The sequence below is a fragment of the Oncorhynchus nerka genome, linkage group LG15 (genome assembly GCF_034236695.1).
Source record: "Oncorhynchus nerka isolate Pitt River linkage group LG15, Oner_Uvic_2.0, whole genome shotgun sequence".
In the NCBI taxonomy this organism is placed as follows: Eukaryota; Metazoa; Chordata; class Actinopteri; order Salmoniformes; family Salmonidae; genus Oncorhynchus; species Oncorhynchus nerka.
The window spans coordinates 93986253-94010016 of record NC_088410.1 but is presented as its reverse complement, the minus strand read 5'-3'; the positions used below and the strand labels follow the sequence as shown (position 1 = coordinate 94010016).

Below are 23764 nucleotides of genomic sequence, written 5' to 3'. Positions count from 1 at the left end.
TCACTATAAAGATACAGACGTATCAATACACCCAGTCACTATAAAGATACAGGCGTATCAATACACCCAGTCACTACAAAGATACAGGCGTATCAATACACCCAGTCACTATAAAGATACAGACGTATCAATACACCCAGTCACTATAAAGATACAGGCGTATCAATACACCCAGTCACTAAAAAAATACAGGCGTATCAATACACCCAGTCACTATAAAGATACAGGCGTATCAATACACCCAGTCACTATAAAGATACAGGCGTATCAATACACCCAGTCACTATAAAGATACAGGCGTATCAATACACCCAGTCACTATAAAGATACAGACGTATCAATACACCCAGTCACTATAAAGATACAGGCGTATCAATACACCCAGTCACTATAAAGATACAGGCGTATCAATACACCCAGTCACTATAAAGATACAGGCGTATCAATACACCCAGTCACTATAAAGATACAGGCGTATCAATACACCCAGTCACTATAAAGATACAGGCGTATCAATACACCCAGTCACTATAAAGATACAAGCGTATCAATACACCCAGTCACTATAAAGATACAGACGTATCAATACACCCAGTCACTATAAAGATACAGGCGTATCAATACACCCAGTCACTATAAAGATACAGGGCGTATCAATACACCCAGTCACTATAAAGATACAGGCGTATCAATACACCCAGTCACTACAAAGATACAGGCGTATCAATACACCCAGTCACTATAAAGATACAGGCGTATCAATACACCCAGTCACTATAAAGATACAGGCGTATCAATACACCCAGTCACTATAAATATACAGGCGTATCAATACACCCAGTCACTACAAAGATACAGGCGTATCAATACACCCAGTCACTACAAAGATACAGGCGTATCAATACACCCAGTCACTATAAAGATACAGGCGTATCAATACACCCAAACACTATAAAGATACAAGCGTATCAATACACCCAGTCACTATAAAGATACAGACGTATCAATACACCCAGTCACTATAAAGATACAGGCGTATCAAAACACCCAGTCACTATAAAGATACAGGCGTATCAATACACCCAGTCACTAAAAAGATACAGGCGTATCAATACACCCAGTCACTATAAAGATACAGGCGTATCAATACACCCAGTCACTATAAAGATACAGGCGTCCTTCCTGAGGAAGGAAACCGCTCAGGGAGTTCACTATGAGGCCAATGGTGACTTTACATTTAAGTCACTTACAAATTGGTGCTTTCACCTTATGACATCCAGTGGAACAGCCACTTTACAATAGTGCATCTAAGTCTTTTAAGGGGGGGGATGAGAAGGATTACTTTATCCTATCCTAGGTATTCCTTAAAGAGGTGGGGTTTCAGGTGTCTCCGGAAGGTGGTGATTGACTCCGCTGTCCTGGCGTCGTGGGGGAGTTTGTTCCACCATTGGGGGGCCAGAGCAGCGAACAGTTTTGACTGGGCTGAGCGGGAACTGTACTTCCTCAGTGGTAGGGAGGCGAGCAGGCCAGAGGTGGATGAACGCAGTGCCCTTGTTTGGGTGTAGGGCCTGATCAGAGCCTGGAGGTACTGAGGTGCCGTTCCCCTCACAGCTCCGTAGGCAAGCACCATGGTCTTGTAGCGGATGCGAGCTTCAACTGGAAGCCAGTGGAGAGAGCGGAGGAGCGGGGTGACGTGAGAGAACTTGGGAAGGTTGAACACCAGACGGGCTGCGGCATTCTGGATGAGTTGTAGGGGTTTAATGGCACAGGCAGGGAGCCCAGCCAACAGCGAGTTGCAGTAATCCAGACGGGAGATGACAAGTGCCTGGATTAGGACCTGCGCCGCTTCCTGTGTGAGGCAGGGTCGTACTCTGCGGATGTTGTAGAGCATGAACCTACAGGAATGGGCCACCGCCTTGATGTTAGTTGAGAACGACAGGGTGTTGTCCAGGATCACGCCAAGGTTCTTAGCGCTCTGGGAGGAGGACACAATGGAGTTGTCAACCGTGATGGCGAGATCATGGAACGGGCAGTCCTTCCCCGGGAGGAAGAGCAGCTCCGTCTTGCCGAGGTTCAGCTTGAGGTGGTGATCCGTCATCCACACTGATATGTCTGCCAGACATGCAGAGATGCGATTCGCCACCTGGTCATCAGAGGGGGGAAAGGAGAAGATTAATTGTGTGTCGTCTGCATAGCAATGATAGGAGAGACCATGTGAGGTTATGACAGAGCCAAGTGACTTGGTGTATAGCGAGAATAGGAGAGGGCCTAGAACAGAGCCCTGGGGGACACCAGTGGTGAGAGCGCGTGGTGAGGAGACAGATTCTCGCCACGCCACCTGGTAGGAGCGACCTGTCAGGTAGGACGCAATCCAAGCATGGGCCGCGCCGGAGATGCCCAACTCGGAGAGGGTGGAGAGGAGGATCTGATGGTTCACAGTATCGAAGGCAGCCGATAGGTCTAGAAGGATGAGAGCAGAGGAGAGAGAGTTAGCTTTAGCAGTGCGGAGTGCCTCCGTGATACAGAGAAGAGCAGTCTCAGTTGAATGACTAGTCTTGAAACCTGACTGATTTGGATCAAGAAGGTCATTCTGAGAGAGATAGCGGGAGAGCTGGCCAAGGACGGCACGTTCAAGAGTTTTGGAGAGAAAAGAAAGAAGGGATACTGGTCTGTAGTTGTTGACATCGGAGGGATCGAGTGTAGGTTTTTTCAGAAGGGGTGCAACTCTCGCTCTCTTGAAGACGGGAGGGACGTAGCCAGCGGTCAGGGATGAGTTGATGAGCGAGGTGAGGTAAGGGAGAAGGTCACCGGAAATGGTCTGGAGAAGAGAGGAGGGGATAGGGTCAAGCGGGCACAAGACGCGAGATGTCATCTGGAGAGAGAGGGGAGAAAGAGGTCAGAGCACAGGGTAGGGCAGTGTGAGCAGAACCAGCGGTGTCGTTTGACTTAGCAAACGAGGATCGGATGTCGTCGACCTTCTTTTCAAAATGGTTGACGAAGTCATCTGCAGAGAGGGAGGAGGGGGGAGGGGGAGGAGGATTCAGGAGGGAGGAGAAGGTGGCAAAGAGATTCCTAGGGTTAGAGGCAGATGCTTGGAATTTAGAGTGGTAGAAAGTGGCTTTAGCAGCAGAGACAGAGGAGGAAAATGTAGAGAGGAGGGAGTGAAAGGATGCCAGGTCCGCAGGGAGGCGAGTTTTCCTCCATTTCCGCTCGGCTGCCCGGAGCCCTGTTCTGTGAGCTCGCAATGAGTCGTCGAGCCACGGAGCGGGAGGGGAGGACCGAGCCGGCCTGGAGGATAGGGGACATAGAGAGTCAAAGGATGCAGAAAGGGAGGAGAGGAGGGTTGAGGAGGCAGAATCAGGAGATAGGTTGGAGAAGGTTTGAGCAGAGGGAAGAGATGATAGGATGGAAGAGGAGAGAGTAGCGGGGAGAGAGAGCGAAGGTTGGGACGGCGCGATACCATCCGAGTAGGGGCAGTGTGGGAAGTGTTGGATGAGAGCGAGAGGGAAAAGGATACAAGGTAGTGGTCGGAGACTTGGAGGGGAGTTGCAATGAGGTTAGTGGAAGAACAGCATCTAGTAAAGATGAGGTCGAGCGTATTGCCTGCCTTGTGAGTAGGGGGGGAAGGTGAGAGGGTGAGGTCAAAAGAGGAGAGGAGTGGAAAGAAGGAGGCAGAGAGGAATGAGTCAAAGGTAGACATGGGGAGGTTAAAGTCGCCCAGAACTGTGAGAGGTGAGCCGTCCTCAGGAAAGGAGCTTATCAAGGCATCAAGCTCATTGATGAACTCTCCGAGGGAACCTGGAGGGCGATAAATGATAAGGATGTTAAGCTTGAAAGGGCTGGTAACTGTGACAGCATGGAATTCAAAGGAGGCGATAGACAGATGGGTAAGGGGAGAAAGAGAGAATGACCACTTGGGAGAGATGAGGATCCCGGTGCCACCACCCCGCTGACCAGAAGCTCTCGGGGTGTGCGAGAACACGTGGGCGGACGAAGAGAGAGCAGTAGGAGTAGCGGTGTTGTCTGTGGTGATCCATGTTTCCGTCAGTGCCAAGAAGTCGAGGGACTGGAGGGCGGAATAGGCTGAGATGAACTCTGCCTTGTTGGCCGCAGATCGGCAGTTCCAGAGGCTACCGGAGACCTGGAACTCCACGTGGGTTGTGCGCGCTGGGACCACCAGATTAGGGTGGCCGCGGCCACGCGGTGTGGAGCGTTTGTATGGTCTGTGCAGAGAGGAGAGAACAGGGATAGACAGACACATAGTTGACAGGCTAGAGAAGAGGCTACTTTAAAACAGTTACATAGTTTAATGGCTGTGATGATAGGAGAAAACTGAGGATGGATCAACAACATTGTAGTTACTCCACAATACTAACCTAATTGACCGAGTGAGTACCACTCCTCATATTTCCAGGCATAGAGGTGGCTGCATCATGTTATGGGTGTGCTTGTAATCATTAAGGACTGGGGAGTTTTTCAGGATAAAAAATAAACGTAATGGAGTGGAGCACAGGCAAAATCATAGAGGAAAATCTGGTTCAGTCTGCTGGGAGAATAATTCACCTTTCAGCAGAACAATAACCTAAAAACACAATGCCGACGCATTTCAGTTGAAGGCATTCAGTTGTACAACTGACTAGGTATTCCCCTTTCCCCTTCCTTAAATATTCACTGGAGTTGCATACCAAGAAGACAGTGAATGTTCCTGAGTGGCCAAGTTCCAGTTTTGACTTAAATCTACCTGAAAATCTATGGCAAGACTTTAAAATAGTTGTGTAGCAATAATCAATAACCAATGTGACAGAGCATGAAGAATTTAGAAAATAATAATGTGCAAATATTGTCCAATCCAGGTGTGGAAAGCTCTTAGAGACTTACCCAGAAAGACTCACAGCTGTAATCACTCTTAGAGACTTACCCAGAAAGACTCACAGCTCTTAGAGACTTACCCAGAAAGACTCACAGCTGTAATCACTGCCAAAGATGACTCAGGGATGTGAATACTTACAGTATGTAAATTAGATATTTCTGTATGTAATTTATAATAGATTTGCAAAAATGTCTAAAAACATGTTTTCAATTTGTCCTTATGGGGTATTGTGTGTAGATTGGTGACGAAAAACCTTCTTTAATAAAATCTTATTTAATAAATGTTGAATTCAGGCTGTAACAGAAATATTTTTGGAATAGGTCAAGGTGTACCATTACTCTCTGAAGGCAGTGTAGATAGATAGGGGTTCAGAATTATTGTTATATTTTTGGAATAGGTCAAGGTGTACCATTACTCTCTGAAGGCAGTGTAGATAGATAGGGGTTCAGAATTATTGTTATATTTTTGGAATAGGTCAAGGTGTACCATTACTCTCTGAAGGCAGTGTAGATAGATAGGGGTTCAAATTATTGTTATATTTTGGAATAGGTCAAGGTGTACCATTACTCTCTGAAGGCAGTGTAGATAGATAGGGGTTCAGAATTATTGTTATATTTTTGGAATAGGTCAAGGTGTACCATTACTCTCTGAAGGCAGTGTAGATAGATAGGGGTTCAGAATTATTGGCACCGTTGATAAATATGAGCAAAAAATTATATTATTATATTATATTATTTGCAGCAAAAAAAAAAGGAGGGAAAATATATTATTTTACACGAATACAATTCCTCAGAGAAAGAGATTATTAGGGGTGCCAATACATTTTTTTTTTACCTGACTGTAGACAGACAGAGAGACAGACAGACAGACAGACAGACAGACAGACACAGTCAATAGATAGATGCAGCACTATAGTGTGGATATAAACTGAATTGTACCATGTAATGAGTTGTTCAATTTAATGACTTGTTCCGTTTGTGGATCCATGCAGGGTGTAGCAGAAGGACTGTGGATATGTGAGGTAATTGGGAATCCCATCAGCTTTCATGCTATACCTGTTGTGCTTACTCTTGTCAGCTGGTTCAGGTGTAAACTACAACAGAACTCACACACACACACTTTCAAATTGCCATTTTATACGGAAACTGTCGGAATCCTAGAAATAGAATGACTTATATTAAGAAACAAAGTGGAAAGGAACGTTGTTCTTGTTTGGACCAATGGGTTGACAGCATGACCTAACAGTCATGCACACTCTAATAGTGACAAACAGAGAGGAGGCGGAGCTGAGCTGCTTGAGTGACAGGGGATGGGGGTTGTCTGTGGGAGGCGGTCACATTAGGAGAAAAAAAAACGAGTAAACTATAAAAACGGACGTTACACTTTCTGAAATGGTTCATAGTGCAGCTCTATGTCTACAGTCAGTCAGTCAGTCAGTCAGTCTGTCTGTCTGTCTGTCTGTCTGTCTGTCTGTCTGTCTGTCTGTCTGTCTGTCTGTCTGTCAGTCAGTCAGTCAGTCAGTCAGTCAGTCAGTCAGTCTGTCTTATCAGAACAGATGTATATCACTGGTGTGTAGTGTTCTTTGTCCTGCTTCATTTCCTTATCTACAAGTCATTCAGTCAGTCAGTTAGTCCTGTCTGTCTGTCTGTCCCTGTAACCTGGTACAGTGAGCTGTCTGTTCTGTCAGATTCCAGCCTGCTTGGTGGTTGGAGGTTTCAGAACAGATGTATATCACTGGTGTGTAGTGTTCTTTGTCCTGCTTCATTTCCTTATCTACAATATTAGGATTAGTCCTGTAAATACCCCCCTAACCTGGTACAGTGAGCTGTCTGTTTCAGATTCCAGCCTGCTTGGTGGTTGGAGGTTTCAATCAATATGGAGGGTTTTACGGTAATTCTCCAAGGCATGAGTCAGTACGTAGGGTTTTACTGTAATTCTCCAAGGCATGAGTCAGTATGGAGGGTTTACCTGTAATTCTCCAAGGCATGAGTCAGTATGGAGGGTTTTACTGTAATTCTCCATGGCCTGAGTCAGTATGGAGGGTTTTACTGTAATTGTCCAAGGCATAAGTCAATATGAAGGGTATTACGGTAATTCTCCAAGGCCTGAGTCAGGTCACAGAATATTGTGCTTTATTAATACACTGCTGTGCTGTGGATTATCAGAGAGAGAGAGAGAGAGAGAGTCCACCACCCTCCTCCCCCTTCTCCTCTCTCTGCAACCCAGCCTGATCTGGTCTGAAGGCACGACCACGGAGCTGTGTGCGTGCGAGTGTGTATGTGTGTGTGTGTGTGTGCATGCATCTGCACGTGAGTATATCTGAAGAGTAGAGGAGCTCAGAGCTAATGGTGGTCTCTCTCAGAGTCAGGTTCTAATGGTGGTCTCTCTCACAGTCAGGTTCTAATGGTGGTCTCTCTCACAGTCAGGTTCTAATGGTGGTCTATCTCACAGTCAGGTTCTCATGGTGGTCTCTCTCACAGTCCGAGCTAAGGGTGGACTCTCTCATAATCAGGTTCTAATGGTGGTCTCTCTCACAGTCAGGGATAATGGTGGTTTCTCTCACAGTCAGGTTCTAATGGTGGTCTCTCACACAGGCAGAGCTAATGTTGGTATATCTCACAGTCAGGTTCTAATGGTGGTCTCTCACAGTCAGGTTCTAATGGTGGTCTATCTCACAGGCAGGTTCTAATGGTGGTTTCTCTCACAGTCAGATTCTAATGGTGGTCTCTCTCACAGTCAGATTCTAATGGTGGTCTCTCTCACAGTCAGGTTCTAATGGTGGTTTCTCTCACAGTCAGGTTCTAATGGTGGTCTCTCTCACAGTCAGGTTCTAATGGTGGTCTATCTCACAGTCAGGGCTAATGGTGGTTTCTCTCACAGTCAGGTTCTCATGGTGGTCTCTCTCACAGTCCGAGCTAATGGTGGTCTCTCTTACAGTCAGGGATAATGGTAGTCTCTCTCACAGTCAGGTTCTAATGGTGGTCTCTCTCACAGTCAGGTTCTAATGGTGGTCTCTCTCACAGTCAGATTCTAATGGTGGTCTCTCTCACAGTCAGGTTCTAATGGTGGTCTCTCTCACTGTCAGGTTCTAATGGTGGTCTCTTTCACAGTCAGGTTCTCATGGTGGTCTATCTCACAGTCAGGGCTAATGGTGGTCACTCTCACAGTCAGGTTCTAATGGTGGTCTCTTTCACAGTCAGGTTCTAATGGTGGTCTCTCTCACAGTCAGGTTCTAATGGTGGTTTCTCTCACAGTCAGGTTCTAATGGTGGTCTCTCTCACAGTCAGGTTCTAATGGTGGTCTATCTCACAGTCAGGGCTAATGGTGGTTTCTCTCACAGCCAGGTTCTAATGGTGGTCTATCTCACAGTCAGGTTCTCATGGTGGTCACTCTCACAGTCAGGTTCTAATGGTGGTCTCTTTCACAGTCAGGTTCTAATGGTGATCTCTCTCACAGTCAGGGCTAATGGTGGTCACTCTCACAGTCAGGTTCTAATGGTGGTCTATCTCACAGTCAGGTTCTCATGGTGGTCTCTCTCACAGTCCGAGCTAAGGGTGGACTCTCTCACAGTCAGGGCTAATGGTGGTCTCTCTTACAGTCAGGTTCTCATGGTGGTCTCTCTCACAGTCAGAGCTAATGGTGGTCTCTCTCACAGGCAGGTTCTAATGGTGGTCTCTCTCACAGTCAGGTTCTAATGGTGGTCTCTCTCACAGTCAGGTTCTAATGATGGTCTCTCTCACAGTCAGAGCTAATGGTGGTCTCTCTCACAGTCAGGTTCTAATGGTGGTCTCTCTCACAGTCAGAGCTAAGGGTGGTCTCTCTCACAGTCAGGTTCTAATGGTGGTCTCTCTCACAGTCAGGTTCTAATGGTGGTCTCTATTACAGTCAGGTTCTAATGGTGGTCTCTCTCACAGTCAGGTTCTAATGGTAGTCTCTCTCACAGTCAGGGCTAATGGTGGTCTCTCTCATAATCAGGTTCTAATGGTGGTCTCTCTCACAGTCAGGGATAATGGTGGTTTCTCTTACAGTCAGGTTCTAATGGTGGTCTCTCACACAGGCAGAGCTAATGTTGGTATCTCTCACAGTCAGGTTCTAATGGTGGTCTCTCTCACAGTCAGGTTCTAATGGTGGTCTATCTCACAGGCAGGTTCTAATGGTGGTTTCTCTCACAGTCAGATTCTAATGGTGGTCTCTCTCACAGTCAGGTTCTAATGGTGGTCTATCTCACAGGCAGGTTCTAATGGTGGTTTCTCTCACAGTCAGATTCTAATGGTGATCTCGCTCACAGTCAGATTCTAATGGTGGTCTCTCTCACAGTCAGGTTCTAATGGTGGTTTCTCTCACAGTCAGATTCTAATGGTGGTCTCTCTCACAGTCAGGTTCTAATGGTGGTCTCTCTCACTGTCAGGTTCTAATGGTGGTCTCTTTCACAGTCAGGTTCTAATGGTGATCTCTCTCACAGTCAGGGCTAATGGTGGTCTCTCTCCCAGTCAGGTTCTAATGGTGGTCTCTATCACAATAAGGTTCTAATGGTGGTCTCTCTCACAGTCAGGTTCAAATGGTGGTCTCTCTCACAGTCAGGTTCTAATGATGGTCTCTCTCACAGTCAGGTTCTAATGGTGGTCTCTCTCACAGTCAGGTTCTAATGGTGGTCTCTCTCACAGTCAGAGCTAAGGGTGGTCTCTCTCACAGTCAGGTTCTAATGGTGGTCTCTCTCACAGTCAGGTTCTAATGTTGGTCTCTATTACAGTCAGGTTCTAATGGTGGTCTCTCTCACAGTCAGGTTCTAATGGTAGTCTCTCTCACAGTCAGGGCTAATGGTGGTCTCTCTCATAATCAGGTTCTAATGGTGGTCTCTCTCACAGGCAGGTTCTAATGGTGGTTTCTCTCACAGTCCAATTCTAATGGTGGTCTCACACAGGCAGAGCTAATGTTGGTCTCTCTCACAGTCAGGTTCTAATGGTGGTCTCTCTCACAGTCAGGTTCTAATGGTGGTCTATCTCACAGGCAGGTTCTAATGGTGGTTTCTCTCACAGTCAGATTCTAATGGTGATCTCGCTCACAGTCAGATTCTAATGGTGGTCTCTCTCACAGTCAGGTTCTAATGGTGGTTTCTCTCACAGTCAGATTCTAATGGTGGTCTCTCTCACAGTCAGGTTCTAATGGTGGTCTCTCTCACTGTCAGGTTCTAATGGTGGTCTCTTTCACAGTCAGGTTCTAATGGTGATCTCTCTCACAGTCAGGGCTAATGGTGGTCTCTCTCACAGTCAGAGCTAATGGTGGTCTCTCTCACAGTCAGGTTCTAATGGTGGTCTCTCTCCCAGTCAGGTTCTAATGGTGGTCTCTATCACAGTCAGGTTCTAATGGTGGTCTCTCTCACAGTCAGGTTCAAATGGTTGTCTCTCTCACAGTCAGGTTCTAATGATGGTCTCTCTCACAGTCAGGTTCTAATGGTGGTCTCTCTCACAGTCAGGTTCTAATGGTGGTCTCTCTCACAGTCAGAGCTAAGGGTGGTCTCTCTCACAGTCAGGTTCTAATGGTGGTCTCTCACAGTCAGGTTCTAATGTTGGTCTCTATTACAGTCAGGTTCTAATGGTGGTCTCTCTCACAGTCAGGTTCTAATGGTAGTCTCTCTCACAGTCAGGGCTAATGGTGGTCTCTCTCATAATCAGGTTCTAATGGTGGTCTCTCTCACAGTCAGGGATAATGGTGGTTTCTCTCACAGTCAGGTTCTAATGGTGGTCTCTCACACAGGCAGAGCTAATGTTGGTATCTCTCACAGTCAGGTTCTAATGGTGGTCTCTCTCACAGTCAGGTTCTAATGGTGGTCTATCTCACAGGCAGGTTCTAATGGTGGTTTCTCTCACAGTCAGATTCTAATGGTGATCTCTCTCACAGTCAGGTTCTAATGGTGATCTATCTCACAGGCAGGTTCTAATGGTGGTTTCTCTCACAGTCAGGTTCTAATGGTGATCTCTCTCACAGTCAGGGCTAATGGTGGTCTCTCTCACAGTCAGGTTCTAATGGTGGTCTCTCTCACAGTCAGGTTCTAATGGTGGTCTCTATTACAGTCAGGTTCTAATGGTGGTCTCTCTCACAGTCAGGTTCTAATGGTAGTCTCTCTCACAGTCAGGGCTTATGGTGGTCTCTCTCATAATCAGGTTCTAATGGTGGTCTCTCTCACAGTCAGGGATAATGGTGGTTTCTCTCACAGTCAGGTTCTAATGGTGATATCTCACAGTCAGGTTCTAATGGTGGTCTCTCACACAGGCAGAGCTAATGTTGGTATCTCTCACAGTCAGGTTCTAATGGTGGTCTCTCTCACAGTCAGGTTCTAATGGTGGTCTATCTCACAGGCAGGTTCTAATGGTGGTTTCTCTCACAGTCAGATTCTAATGGTGGTCTCACACAGGCAGAGCTAATGTTGGTCTCTCTCACAGTCAGGTTCTAATGGTGGTCTCTCTCACAGTCAGGTTCTAATGGTGGTCTATCTCACAGGCAGGTTCTAATGGTGGTTTCTCTCACAGTCAGATTCTAATGGTGATCTCACACAGGCAGAGCTAATGTTGGTCTCTCTCACAGTCAGGTTCTAATGGTGGTCTCTCTCACAGTCAGGTTCTAATGGTGGTCTATCTCACAGGCAGGTTCTAATGGTGGTTTCTCTCACAGTCAGATTCTAATGGTGATCTCTCTCACAGTCAGGTTCTAATGGTGATCTATCTCACAGGCAGGTTCTAATGGTGGTTTCTCTCACAGTCAGGTTCTAATGGTGATCTCTCTCACAGTCAGGGCTAATGGTGGTCTCTCTCACAGTCAGGTTCTAATGGTGGTCTCTCTCACAGTCAGGTTCTAATGGTGGTCTCTATTACAGTCAGGTTCTAATGGTGGTCTCTCTCACAGTCAGGTTCTAATGGTAGTCTCTCTCACAGTCAGGGCTTATGGTGGTCTCTCTCATAATCAGGTTCTAATGGTGGTCTCTCTCACAGTCAGGGATAATGGTGGTTTCTCTCACAGTCAGGTTCTAATGGTGATATCTCACAGTCAGGTTCTAATGGTGGTCTCTCACACAGGCAGAGCTAATGTTGGTATCTCTCACAGTCAGGTTCTAATTGTGGTCTCTCTCACAGTCAGGTTTTAATGGTGGTCTATCTCACAGGCAGGTTCTAATGGTGGTTTCTCTCACAGTCAGATTCTAATGGTGGTGTCTCTCACAGTCAGGTTCTAATGGTGGTCTATCTCACAGGCAGGTTCTAATGGTGGTCTATCTCACAGGCAGGTTCTAATGGTGGTTTCTCTCACAGTCAGATTCTAATGGTGGTATCTCTCACAGTCAGGTTCTAATGGTGATCTCTCTCACAGTCAGGTTCTAATGGTGATCTCTCTCACAGTCAGGGCTAATGGTGGTCTCTCTCACAGTCAGAGCTAATGGTGGTCTCTCTCACAGTCAGGTTCTAATGGTGGTCTCTCTCACAGTCAGGTTCTAATGGTGATCTCTCTCACAGTCAGGGCTAATGGTGGTCTCTCTCACAGTCAGAGCCAATGGTGGTCTCTATCACAGTCAGGGATAATGGTGGCTCAGCAGTGAGGAGACAGAGTGTAAGAGCAGCACATCCACAGGGATGACATCTCTCCCTCTCTCTCCCTCTCTCCCTCTCTATCTATCTATCTATCTATCTATCTATCTATCTATCTATCTATCTATCTATCTATCTATCTATCTATCTATCTATCTATCTATCTATCTATCTATCTATCTATTCAATTCAATTCAATTCAAGGGCTTTATTGGCATGGGAAACATGTGTTAACATTGCCAAAGCAAGTGAGGTAGACAACATACAAAGTGAATATATAAAGTGAAAAACAACAAAAATTAACAGTAAACATTACACATACAGAAGTTTCAAAACAGTAAAGACATTACAAATGTCATATTATATATATATATACAATGTACAAATAGTTAAAGGACACAAGATAAAATGAATAAGCATAAATATGGGTTGTATTTACAATGGTGTTTGTTCTTCACTGGTTGCCCTTTTCTCGTGGCAACAGGTCACAAATATTGCTGCTGTGATGGCACACTGTGGAATTTCACCCAAAAGATATGGGAGTTTTTCAAAATTGGATTTGTTTTCGAATTCTTTGTGGATCTGTGTAATCTGGGGGAAATATGTCTCTCTAATATGGTCATACATTGGGCAGGAGGTTAGGAAGTGCAGCTCAGTTTCCACCTCATTTTGTGGGCAGTGAGCACATAGCCTGTCTTCTCTTGAGAGCCATGTCTGCCTACGGCGGCCTTTCTCAATAGCAAGGCTATGCTCACTGAGTCTGTACATAGTCAAAGCTTTCCTTAATTTTGGGTCAGTCACAGTGGTCAGGTATTCTGCCGCTGTGTACTCTCTGTGTAGGGCCAAATAGCATTCTAGTTTGCTCTGTTTTTTGTTAATTCTTTCCAATGTGTTAAGTAATTATCTTTTTGTTTTCTCATGATTTGGTTGGGTCTAATTGTGCTGTTGTCCTGGGGCTCTGTAGGGTGTGTTTGTGTTTGTGAACAGAGCCCCAGGACCAGCTTGCTTAGGGACTCTTCTCCAGGTTCATCTCTCTGTAGGTGATGGCTTTGTTATGGAAGGTTTGTGAATCGCTTCCTTTTAGGTGGTTGTAGAATTTAACGGCTCTTTTCTGGATTTTGATAATTAGTGGGTATCGGCCTAATTCTGCTCTGCATGCATTATTTGGTGTTTTACGTTGTACACGGAGGATATTTTTGCAGAATTCTGCGTGCAGAGTCTCAATTTGGTGTTTGTCCCATTTTGTGAAGTCTTGGTTGGTGAGCGGACCCCAGACCTCACAACCATAAAGGGCAATGGGCTCTATGACTGATTCAAGTATTTTTAGCCAAATCCTAATTGGTATGTTGAAATTTATGTTTCTTTTGATGGCATAGAATGCCCTTCTTGCCTTGTCTCTCAGATCGTTCACAGCTTTGTGGAAGTTACCTGTGGCGCTGATGTTTAGGCCAAGGTATGTATAGTTTTTGTGTGCTCTAGGGCAACAGTGTCTAGATGGAATTTGTATTTGTGGTCCTGGTGACTGGACCTTTTTTGGAACACCATTATTTTGGTCTTACTGAGATTTACTGTCAGGGCCCAGGTCTGACAGAATCTGTGCATAAGATCTAGGTGCTGCTGTAGGCCCTCCTTGGTCGGTGACAGAAGCACCAGATCATCAGCAAACAGCAGACATTTGACTTCGGATTCTAGCAGGGGAGGCCGGGTGCTGCAGACTTTTCTAGTGCCTGCGCCAATTCGTTGATATATATGTTGAAGAGGGTGGGGCTTAAGCTGCATCCCTGTCTAACCCCACGACCCTGTGTGAAGAAATGTGTGTGTTTTTTGCCAATTTTAACCGCTCACTTGTTGTTTGTGTACATGGATTTTATAATGTCGTATGTTTTACCCCCAACACCACTTTCCATCAGTTTGTATAGCAGACCCTCATGCCAGATTGAGTCGAAGGCTTTTTTGAAATCAACAAAGCATGAGAAGACTTTGCCTTTGTTTTGGTTTGTTTGGTTGTCAATTAGGGTGTGCAGGGTGAATACATGGTCTGTTGTACGGTAATTTGGTAAAAAGCCAATTTGACATTTGCTCAGTACATTGTTTTCATTGAGGAAATGTACGAGTCTGCTGTTAATAATAATGCAGAGGATTTTCCCAAGGTTACTGTTGACACATATTCCACGGTAGTTATTGGGGTCAAATTTGTATGATGTTAAAGAGTTTTAGTATAGCCAATTGGAATTTGTTGTCTGTATATTTGATCATTTCATTGTATCTATCTATCTATCTATCTATCTATCTATCTATCTATCTATCTATCTATCTATCTATCTATCTATCTATCTATCTCCCTCTCTATCTATCTCTCTCTCTCTCTCTCTCTCTCTCTCTCTCTCTCTCTCTCTCTCTCTCTCTCTGTGTGTCTTCCTCTCTTCCCTCTCTTAATTCCCTCTCTGGCTATCAGTCTCTGTGTGACGTAGACTCCTCTTGTTCTGTTGGCTGTGTAAGGGAGAATGGTCAGGGCAGGGGTGTGTGTGTTTGTCTTCTGGTCGGTTGAACTGTTTTTATTTTTCTCTCTAAATGCATGAGTGATTAAACAAATGGATGATTGCAAATAAATGGCAATGCCCTTTATTGCTTTATACAATAATTACTACTCAGTATTTTTTTGTGAGAATTAATGGTGTGTATCTGTTATATTTTTGAGAATTAATGGTGTGTATATCTGTGACATTTGCTGAGCTTTATATTGAGTTTTAGGCTTAATAAATGATGATTAGATGGATGGATCCGTGAAGCCATAGATATTCAGTCTTCACTCGAACCCAGTTCTGTTTGTTTGTGTTTCAGAGCATGGCTTTGGCCTCACTCCGGTCGTTGACGATGCCCTGCACCAGTGTCCGTACCATCCCCACCATCACCCTCGTCACTTATCCTCTCACCCAAAAACACCCCCGCTGAGACCCAGCCGACCGAGTCAGAGCTAACGTCCACCATGCTGTCAGGAAGCTACAGTCGCTCCACGGTGACTCACCCGCCATGCCCTCTGCCTCCACCAGGGCGAGAACTACCAGTGTGGACAGTGTGTCCAGTAGGGAGAGTGGAGCCAGTGTGAGCAGCAGTGTGAGCGTGCCCACGATGTGTGGAGTCCCCAGTGGTACGGTGGTTCTGGAGGCACAGTATGACTATCAGTACCGTGGGGCAGACGGACGACAGGTCTGCATCCGAGAGGGGGAGCGGTTTATTCTCCTGAGGAAGACTAACACTGACTGGTGGCAGGTAAGGAGGTCCTGACCGTGTGGCTCAGTTAGCATAGACAATGTCGGCAGGGTAGCCTAGTGGTTAGAGTGTTGGACTAGTAATCGAAAGGTTGCAAGTTCGAATCCCCGAACTGACAAGGTACAAATCTGTCGTTCTGCCCCTGAACAGGCAGTTAACCCACTGTTCCTAGGCCGTCATTGAAAATAAGAATTTGCTTAGTAAAATAAAGGTAATTTTTTTAAAAAATGGCCCTAGTGTAACCAGTACTATTTGAAACCGTGTGTCCTAACCAAGAACTAAAAACATCCATGTGGTCAGAGGGAAATCACATATACCAGTGTTTCCTTAACTTTGGTACGCCCTCAACATGCGTTGGCAGACTTTGGTCCGCCCTCAACATGGGTTGGCAGACTTTGGTCCGCCCTCAACATGGGTTGGCAGACTTTGGTCCGCCCTCAACATGGGTTGGCAGACCTTGGTCCGCCCTCAACGTGGGTTGGCAGACTTTGGTACGCCCTCAACATGGGTTGGCCGACTTTGGTCCGTCCTCAACATGGGTTGGCAGACTTTGGTACGCCCTCAACATGGGTTGGCAGACTTTGGTCCGCCCTCAACATGGGTTGGCAGACTTTGGTACGCCCTCAACATGGGTTGGCAGACTTCTTTTTTGTTAAGGAACTCAAGACCGGCTTTCAACGTACTCTTGAACATTGTAATAATAGAATGAAAAAGGTGCGGTAATTGGGTATTACATCATCACGTCCTCTTGTCATGTCGGTCATTGGGTACTGTAGAGAGATATCTACTGTTAGAAATGTCCAGATCAACTAGCCCGTATCAGATAAAACATTTTAGCTTGGGATTTTAGGCCATAGATTTTGTAGTGATGTTCGTGTCACTCAAATATCACATGAATACACATTAGACATGGGCAAAATGTGTCGAATTGCATTAAAAAAATAAGCTTTAAACCTGCAATAGGTTCCTCTCCTCCAACAAGAGGGCTGTAAAAGGAGGTGTATAAATCTATTATTACCAGGTGTATAAATCTATTATTACCAGGTGTATAAATCTATTATTACCAGGTGTATAAATCTATTATTACCAGGTGTATAATATACAGGTGTATGAATCTATTATTACCAGGTGTATAATTCTTATTATTACCAGGTGTATAAATCTATTATTACCAGGTGTATAAATCTATTATTACCAGGTGTATAATATACAGGTGTATAAATCTATTATTACCAGGTGTATAAATCTATTATTACCAGGTGTATAAATCTATTATTACCAGGTGTATAATATACAGGTGTATAATTCGTATTATTACCAGGTGTATAATATACAGGTGTATGAATCTATTATTACCAGGTGTATAATTCTTATTATCACCAGGTGTATAATATACAGGTGTATAAATCTATTATTACCAGGTGTATAATATACAGGTGTATAAATCTATTATTACCAGGTGTATAATATACAGGTGTATAATTCGTATTATTACCAGGTGTATAATATACAGGTGTATGAATCTATTATTACCAGGTGTATAATTCTTATTATTACCAGGTGTATAATATACAGGTGTATAAATCTATTATTACCAGGTGTATAATATACAGGTGTATAATTCTTATTATTACCAGGTGTATAATATACAGGTGTATAAATCTATTATTACCAGGTGTATAATATACAGGTGTATAAATCTATTATTACCAGGTGTATAATATACAGGTGTATAATTATATTATTACCAGGTGTATAATATACAGGTGTATAAATCTATTATTACCAGGTGTATAATATACAGGTGTATAATTCTATTATTACCAGGTGTATAATTCGTATTATTACCAGGTATATAATATACAGGTGTATAATTCTTATTATTACCAGGTGTATAATATACAGGTGTATAATTCTTATTATTACCAGGTGTATAATTCTTCTTATTACCAGGTGTATAATATACAGGTGTATAATTCTTATTATTACCAGGTGTATAATTCTTATTATTACCAGGTATATAATATACAGGTGTATAATTCTTATTATTACCAGGTATATAATATACAGGTGTATAATTCTTATTATTACCAGGTATATAATATACAGGTGTATAATTCGTATTATTACCAGGTATATAATATACAGGTGTATAATTCTTATTATTACCAGGTGTATAATATACAGGTGTATTATTCTTATTATTACCAGGTGTATTATTCTTATTATTACCAGGTGTATAATATACAGGTGTATAATTCTTATTATTACCAGGTGTATAATATACAGGTGTATAATTCTTATTATTACCAGGTGTATTATTCTTATTATTACCAGGTATATAATATACAGGTGTATAATTCTTATTATTACCAGGTGTATAATATACAGGTGTATAATTCTTATTATTACCAGGTGTATAATATACAGGTGTATAATTCTTCTTATTACCAGGTATATAATATACAGGTGTATAATTATTATTACCAGGTGTATTATTCTTATTATTACCAGGTATATAATATACAGGTGTATAATTCTTATTATTACCAGGTGTATTATTCTTATTATTACCAGGTGTATAATATACAGGTGTACAATTCTTATTATTACCAGGTGTATAATATACAGGTGTATAATTCTTATTATTACCAGGTGTATAATATACAGGTGTATAATTCTTATTATTACCAGGTGTATAATATACAGGTGTATAATTCTTCTTATTACCAGGTATATAATATACAGGTGTATAAATCTTATTATTACCAGGTGCGGAGGATCGGGGCAGCCAGTAAAGCCAATCCCCTGTATGTCCCAGCTACATACGTAGTGGAGGTACCCATCACTCCTCTGTCATCAGCACCACAACAACAAAATGCCAACAACAACATGTGTAACCATGCCAACATGAGACTGCAGCTACAGTCATCTCTCTCTCTCTGCTCTAACAGCCAGTGCTCAGGTACGTTAGTGTGAGGGGGTGGAGTTATCCCATGGTCAATTGATCTCCATGGTCTCTTTTGCTAATACAGATCAATCCTCCTCTTCTCTTCCCTCCTCCCCAGTGCTCAAAACCTTCTGTCGGTCAATGGAGGACCTCAACTCTCACAGTGCCTTCAGGGGAGTCAACAGCCACAGCCCTACCCCCAGTCTGGAAGGAGGAGGGTGTCACTTCCCCACCATGCCCCTCCCTGCCCTCCCCTCCTACACCGCTAGCTCCTCCTCAGGACATCTGCTGGTCCCTGGGGGCCCCCAGACCTCCATTGGCCTCTCGGGCCCCATCCCCCGCAGTAAGACTTGATTAGATGTATTGTATACATTATTTATTTATTTACATTTGAGTCATTTAGCCAACGTTCTTATCCAGAGCGGCTTACAGTCAGTGCGTTAAAATATGTTTAGTAGGGAATAGCAACTGCATGCTACAGTCACCGCTACAAGACCCTTCTTCAAAATAACCGCTACGTACATAGACGACTGTTGCAGCCGGAGACAACAGTACAATTAAGCAATAATCGATTGTGGTCCTCCAGCTAAAAGCTTCAACAACCTGCCTCAGAACCCTTACGAGGAGATCGAAGTGGCGGAGATGGGGGTCGGGATGGGACTGAGTGGACGGAGCACACCCATCGGGGGTGTTGCCAAGTCCCTTAGCCAATGGGACATGGCCGAGGCCACCTGCAGAAACAGCCGTCTGCAGGTAAGATGGCCAACACACACACGCACACACACACACACATACACACACACACACACACACACACACACACACACACACACACACACACACACACACACACACACACACACACACACACACACACACACACACACACAGGACAGGACAGGGGTGAGAGCTATGCTACTCTAATTAAGATGATCAAAATATTTCTGGAAATATTTTTTTGTTTTACTCTCTCGCTTATTATCCCTCATTCTCTCTCTCTCTTGCGCTCTCTCTCGCTCTGTCTCTCATTTCTGTCCAAGAGCTCTTCCCCTCTCTCCCTCTCAGCGGGCCTTTCTACCCCCTCCTCCCTCCCTCCATCTCTCTCTCTCTCTCTCTCTCTCTGTCTCTCTCTCTCTCTCTCTCTCTCTCTCTGTCTCTGTCTCTTCTCTCTCTCTCTCTCTCTCTCTCTCTCTCAGCGGGCCTTTCTACCCCATCCTCCCTCCCTCCATCTCGCTCTCTCTCTCTCTCTCTCTCTCTCTCTCTCACTCTCTCTGTCTCTCTCTCACTGTCTCTGTCTCTGTCTCTCTCTCTCTCTGTCTCTGTCGCTGTCTCTGTCTCTGTCTCTCTCTCTCTCTCTCTCTCTCTCTCTCTCTCTCAGCGGGCCTTTCTACCCCCTCCTCCCTCCCTCCCTCCCTCCATCTCGCTCTCTCTCTCTCTCTCTCTGTCTCTCTCTCTCTCTCTCTCTCTCTCTCTCTCTCAGCGGGCCTTTCTACCCCTTCCTCCCTCCCTCCATCTCGCTCTCTCTCTCTCTCTCTCTCTCTCTCTCTCTCTCTCTCTCTCTCTCTCTCTCCGTCTCTCTTTATTCTCTCTCTCTCTCTCTGTCTCTCTCTCTCTCTCTCTCTATCAAGTACAAAATAGGGCCTTTCTACCCCCTCCCTCCATCTCGCTCTTCTCTCTCCCTCTCTCACTGAGGGCCTTTCTACCTCCCTCCCTCCCTCCATCTCTCTCTCTCTCTCTCTCTCTGAGGGGTCTTTCTACCTCCCCATCTCTCTCTCTCTCTGAGGGCCTTTCTGCGTCCCTCCCTCCAGGCTCTCTCTCTCTCTCTCTCTCTCTCTCTCTCTCTCTCTCTCTCTCTCATTCTCTCTCTGTCTCTCTGTCTCTGTCTCTGTTTCTCTCTCTCTCTGTCTCTGTCGCTGTCTCTGTCTCTGTCTCTCTCTCTCTCTCTCTCTCTCTCTTCAGCGGGCCTTTCTACCCCCTCCTCCCTCCCTCCCTCCATCTCGCCTCTCTCTCTCTCTCTCTCTGGTGTTCTCTCTCTCTCTCTCTCTCTCTCTCTCAGCGGGCCTTTCTACCCTTCCTCCCTCCCTCCATCTCGCTCTATGACTCTCTATTTTTCTCTCTCTCTCTGTCTCTGTCTCTCTCTCTCTCTCTCTGTCTCTCTCTCTCTCTCTCTCTCTCAGATGGGCCTTTCTAGGGCCCCTCCCTCCCTCCATCTCGGTCTTCTCTCTCCCTCTCTCTCTGAGGGCCTTTCTACCTCCCTCCCTCAGAAGCACCAGATCATCAACAAACAGCCTCACCATCTCTCTCTCTCTCTCTCTCTCTGAGGGGTCTTTCTACCTCCCCCCATCTCTCTATCTCTCTGAGGGCCTTTCTGCGTCCCTCCCTCCATCTGTGTGAAGAAATCTCTCTCTCTCTCTCTCTCTCTCTCTCTCTCTCTCTCTCTCACTCTCTCTGTCTCTCTGTCTCTGTCTCTGTCTCTCTCTCTCTCTGTCTCTGTCGCTGTCTCTGTCTCTGTCTCTCTCTCTCTCTCTCTCTCTCTCTCTCAGTAATTTGGGCCTTTCTACCCCCTCCTCCCTCCCTCCCTCCATCTCGCTCTCTCTCTCTCTCTCTCTGTTCTCTCTCTCTCTCTCTCTCTCTGTCTCTCTCTCTCTCAGCGGGCCTTTTACCCCTTCCTCCCTCCCTCCATCTCGTTTTTAGTATAGCCTCTCTGTTGTCTCTCTCTCTCTCATTTCTCTCTCTCTCTCTCTCTTTCTCCGTTTATTTTGTCCTGTCTCATTCTCTCTCTGTCTCTCTCTCTCTCTCTCTCCTCTCAGCGGGCCTTTCTACCCCCTCCCCCTCCCTCCATCTCGCTCTCTCTCTCCCTCTCTCTCTGAGGGCCTTTCTACCTCCCTCCCTCCATCTCTCTCTCTCTCTCTCTCTCTGAGGGGTCTTTCTACCTCCCCCCATCTCTCTCTCTCTCTGAGGGCCTTTCTGCGTCCCTCCCTCCATCTCTCTCTCTCTCTCTCTCTCTCTCTCTCTCTCTCTCTGAAGGTCTTTCTCCCTTGTGTCTCTAAACTCAGTAAGCAGGATTAAAGCAACATCCACGTCACAAGCTCCTATTTTCCACATGCACACATGCACACACACACGCACACACACACGCACAGACACACGCACGCACAGACACACACACACACACACACACACACACACACACACACACACACACACACACACACACACACACACACACAGCTGGCCAGACGCAGAGTGTGTGTTTGTGTGTGTGTGTGTGTGGTTCGAGGAGCATTGGCCACAACACCACCTCAAAGACATTGGGCTTCATCCCAAATGGCATCCTATCCCTATACAGTGTGCTACTTTTGACCCAAGCCCTATGAGCCCTATGGACCTTAGTCAAAACTAGTGCACTAAATAGGGTATAGGGTACCATTTGGGACGAAGCCCAGCTCATAGAACATTCCTCACATTATAATTTTAATGCTGTCTTAATATAAGCCACAATAAACGTTCCTGCCATCTCCCAGAATGGCCCAGATAAATGTCCTGTCATCTCCCAGAATGGCCCAGATAAACGTCCTGTCATCTCCCAGAATGGCCCAGATAAATGTCCTGTCATCTCCCAGAATGGCCCAGATAAATGTCCTGTCATCTCCCAGAATGGCCCAGATAAATGTGCTGTCATCTCTCAGAATGGCCCAGATAAATGACCTGTCATCTCCCAGAATGGCCCAGATAAATGTGTGTGTGCGTGAGTGTGTGTGTGTGTGTTTGACGCCTACAGCATAGTGGTAATCTGGTATGTTCTATTCATTACATCATAGTGGTCATCTGGTATGTTCTATTCATTACATCATAGTGGTCATCTGGTATGTTCTATTCATTACATCATAGTGGTCATCTGGTATGTTCTATTCATTATATCATAGTGGTCATCTGGTATGTTCTATTCATTACATCATAGTGGTCATCTGGTATGTTCTATTCATTATATCATAGTGGTCATCTGGTATGTTCTATTCATTACATCATAGTGGTCATCTGGTATGTTCTATTCATTACATCATAGTGGTCATCTGGTATGTTCTATTCATTATAGCATAGTGGTCATCTGGTATGTTCTATTCATTATAGCATAGTGGTCATCTGGTATGTTCTATTCATTATAGCATAGTGGTCATCTGGTATGTTCTATTCATTATAGCATAGTGGTCATCTGGTATGTTCTATTCATTATAGCATAGTGGTCATCTGGTATGTTCTATTCATTACATCATAGTGGTCATCTGGTATGTTCTATTCATTATCAAATCAAATCAAATCAAATGTATTTATAAAGCCCTTCTTACATCAGCTGATATCTCAAAGTGCTGTACAGAAACTCAGCCTAAAACCCAAAACAGCAGGCAATGCAGGTGTAGAAGCACCTGAGTGAACAATGACATTGTTTTGAACTTGAATCCAGCCTCCATTAGTAGGTAAAAATCAAATACAATTGTTTTCGCCACATGCTTCATAAACAACAGGTGTAGACTAACAGTGAAATGCTTCATAAACAACAGGTGTAGACTAACAGTGAAATGCTTCATAAACAACAGGTGTAGACTAACAGTGAAATGCTTCATAAACAACAGGTGTAGAATAACGGTGAAATGCTTCATAAACAACAGGTGTAGACTAACGGTGAAATGCTTCATAAACAACAGGTGTAGACTAACGGTGAAATGCTGACTTACCGGCCCTTTTCCAACAGCGCAGAGTTAAAGATAAAAATGTAAATAAAAAAATGTAATACTGACACGAGGTATAAATACACAGTGAATAATGAATAACAATAAGGAGTAAAAAATAACGTCTATATACAGGCAGTAGTTGTACTGAGTCGATGTGCAGGGGAACGAGGTCATTGAGGTAGATATGTAGGTAGGTACTTGTAGTATTTATAGAAACACACTATTATGTGATTTTATAAAATGTTTATTTATATATTACCAAACTAGTTTATTTATTTATTTTTTACCAAACTGGTTTATTTATGTATTACCAAACTAGTTAATTCATTACCAAACTAGTTAATTCATTACCAAACTAGTTTATTTATTA

The 23764-nt window shown here is 44.6% G+C and overlaps 1 protein-coding gene across 1 annotated transcript in view; it reads left to right on the top strand.

Moving 5' to 3' along the window:
- arhgap9 (Rho GTPase activating protein 9) overlaps window positions 1-23764 on the top strand; it is a 127476-nt gene that overhangs the window by 30520 nt on the left and 73192 nt on the right. The window contains 5 exon segments of the mRNA XM_065002039.1: window positions 15286-15461; window positions 15464-15714; window positions 18487-18679; window positions 18783-19007; window positions 19251-19417. Of these exon segments, the coding sequence (XP_064858111.1) occupies window positions 15431-15461; window positions 15464-15714; window positions 18487-18679; window positions 18783-19007; window positions 19251-19417 (867 nt within the window). The 5' untranslated portion in view covers window positions 15286-15430.